This window comes from Cryptosporidium hominis (assembly GCF_000006425.1).
Source record: "Cryptosporidium hominis TU502 chromosome 3 CHRO013169, whole genome shotgun sequence".
Classification (NCBI taxonomy): domain Eukaryota; phylum Apicomplexa; class Conoidasida; order Eucoccidiorida; family Cryptosporidiidae; genus Cryptosporidium; species Cryptosporidium hominis.
In genome coordinates, this window is record NW_666839.1 from 1 (window position 1) to 3,117 (window position 3,117).

At 32.5% G+C, this 3,117-nt stretch overlaps 1 protein-coding gene across 1 annotated transcript; it reads left to right on the forward strand.

Annotated features, from left to right (window-relative positions):
* The first annotated feature begins 128 nt into the window (after positions 1-128).
* On the forward strand, positions 129-2,504 carry Chro.30434 (isoleucine-tRNA synthetase). The annotated part of the gene is made up of 1 exon (XM_660173.1): positions 129-2,504. The coding sequence occupies one exon, from the start codon at positions 129-131 to the stop codon at positions 2,502-2,504; it is 2,376 nt and encodes a 791-aa protein (XP_665265.1).
* Positions 2,505-3,117: the final 613 nt, after the last annotated feature.

Sequence of the window (3,117 nt, forward strand, 5' to 3'; positions counted from 1 at the left end):
TTTAAAAATTGAATTACAGTTGAAATAAAATATAAATTTCATATATTAATATTAAGAATTTATTTGAAGAATATTTAATAATTTTAAATTATCGAAATAAACTTCTCATTATTTGTAATTAAAGAGAAATGACAACATTTTCTGTAGTATCAGAAAGACCAGATTTTCCTAAATTGGAAGAAGAAGTCCTTGAATATTGGCGAAAAATCAATATATTAAAACTAACTCTTGAAAAAACAAAAGGAAGACCAAATTATTCATTTTATGATGGACCTCCATTTGCTACAGGATTACCACATTATGGTCATATACTTGCAGGTACTGTTAAAGATGTAGTTACAAGATATGCAACTCAAAAAGGATATTATTGTGAAAGAAGATTTGGATGGGATTGCCATGGATTACCAGTAGAACATGAAATTGATAAACAATTAAATATCACAAGTAGAGAAGATGTTTTAAATAAAGGTATAGATTTTTATAATGAATCATGTAGATCAATTGTATTAAGATATACTCAAGAATGGAAATCAACTGTTGAAAGAGTTGGAAGATTAATTGATTTTGATAATGGTTATAAAACTATGGATTTAAATTTCATGCAAACTGTATGGTGGGTATTTAAACAACTTTTTGATCAGAATCTTGTTTATAGAGCTTATAGAGTAATGCCATATTCTACAGCATGTGCTACACCATTATCTAATTTTGAATGTAATTTAAATTATAAAGATGTTAATGATCCATCTGTAATTATTACATTTCCATTATTAGAAGATCCAAATATTCAATTCTTAGCATGGACAACAACACCATGGACACTTCCTTCAAATGTTGCAATTGCTGTACATCCTGAAAAGAAATATTTATATTTTAAAACTAATCATTCTAATGATATTACTTATGTTGTTGCTGAATCCAGATTAGAATGGGTACTTTCTGAACTTAAAATTAAAGAATATAATATCATTTCTGATTGTATTGGAGCAGAATTACATAATAAAAAAGTTATACCTTTATTTGATTATTTTAAAAATCATGAATCAAGTCATCAATTCTGGAAAATACTTGCTGATAATTATGTTACTGATAATACTGGTACTGGTATTGTACATATGGCTCCTGCTTTTGGTGAAGATGATTATAGAGTTTGTGTAAGTAATGGTATTATTGATAATCATGGTACAAATTTACCATGTCCTATGGATTCTAATGGTAGATTTACTGAACCTGTTAGTGATTTAAAAGGAATATGGTTTAAAGATTCTGATAAAATTATTAAACAAGAATTAAAAAAAAAATCCAGATTATTAACTGATAATACATGTATGCATTCTTATCCTTTCTGTTGGAGATCTGATACACCTTTACAATATAGAGCTGTTCCTTCTTGGTTTATTAATGTTGAATCTTTAAAAGATAAATTATTAATTAATAATGAAAAAACTAATTGGATTCCAAATTATGTTAAAGAAAAAAGATTTCATAATTGGTTACAAGATGCTAGAGATTGGTGTGTTAGTCGTAATCGTTTTTGGGGAACACCTATACCTATATGGGTATCAGAAGATTATACAATTATTAAATGTATTGGTAGTATTGAAGAATTAAAATCTTTAGCATCAAATTTAAAAGATGAAGAAATTAATGATATACATCGTCATTTTATTGATTATATTGAAATTCCTGATCCAAGAGGAAATAATTATCCACCATTAAAAAGAATTGAAGAAGTTTTTGATTGTTGGTTTGAATCTGGTTCTATGCCTTATGCATCTATTAATTATCCATTTGAAAATCAAGAATTATTTAATAATATATTTCCTGCAGATTTTGTTGGTGAAGGTTTAGATCAAACAAGAGGATGGTTTTATACATTAATGGTATTATCAACAGCATTATTTGATCAACCAGCTTTTAAAAATATTATTGTTAATGGTTTAGTTTTAGCATCTGATGGTAAAAAAATGTCAAAAAGATTAAAAAATTATCCTGATCCATTAGATATTGTTAATAAATATGGTGCAGATTCTTTAAGATTATTTTTAATTAATTCACCAGTTGTTAGAGCAGAAACTTTAAGATTTAAAGAAGAAGGTGTAAAAGATGTTATTAAAGATGTATTACTACCATGGTATCATTGTTATCGTTTTTTTGTACAAGAAGCTATTAGATATGAAAATACTAATCATAATATAAAATTTAAATCAAATAAACAAGTAATAAAGAATACTAATAATATTATGGATAAATGGATATATTCTGAAGCTCAATCATTATTAAAATTTGTAAAAACTGAAATGGATGCTTATAGATTATATAATGTAACACCAAGATTAATATCATTTTTAGATACACTTTGTAATTGGTATGTACGTTTAAATAGAGATAGAATGAGAGGTATTTATGGTATGAATGATNCNNNGAATNNTNTNNANNTNCTNNNTNNNGNTTTAATGTTACCGGTAATAATTTTATTTTATATTAATAAGATTAATATGTGAATTATTATGTTGAAATTGGAAGAATGCTGTAATGGATGATTTAGAAGGAAGAGAACCAGTAAGTGTCGCCTTTCTCTCAGTTCGCTCGGCGGTCGTCGATGAGCTCTCCGGCCTCCAGGAGCGACGGAAGTCCTCGCTCAGCCACGGAGAACGTACTAGCTACGCCGGTTGCAGTTCCAGGCGCTCACCACATGGTCGGCAGGGCGAACGACACCCCGCCTCCGGCGCCGTCTCTCTGTCCCCAGCGCGATTGCACAAATCACAGTTTTCACCGACCGCGGCGATCGCGTCCCCTCCGCGTCAGGGCCGACCCACTCAAAGCGCGGAGACGTCAGTCGGGACAGGCAAACCCGCCCTCTACTGTCCCCCCTCTCTCATCCTGACNTGCGATGTAGCCACCGGTCGGCTCCCACAGTTCGGCTCGGACACACGTGCCCAAGCAACTTTCAGTACACCTCTTCCTGCTCACCTTATTCCATCTCTCGTCCCGATAGGAAGGGTGGTTTCTGTTGTCGCGAGACGATGGGCCTAGCGCCGGGCGCACTGCCAACCTACATTCTTTCCTCTCACCACTCTCTCGCCCGCGACCCGTCGCGTGCGCCCCCGGCCGCCT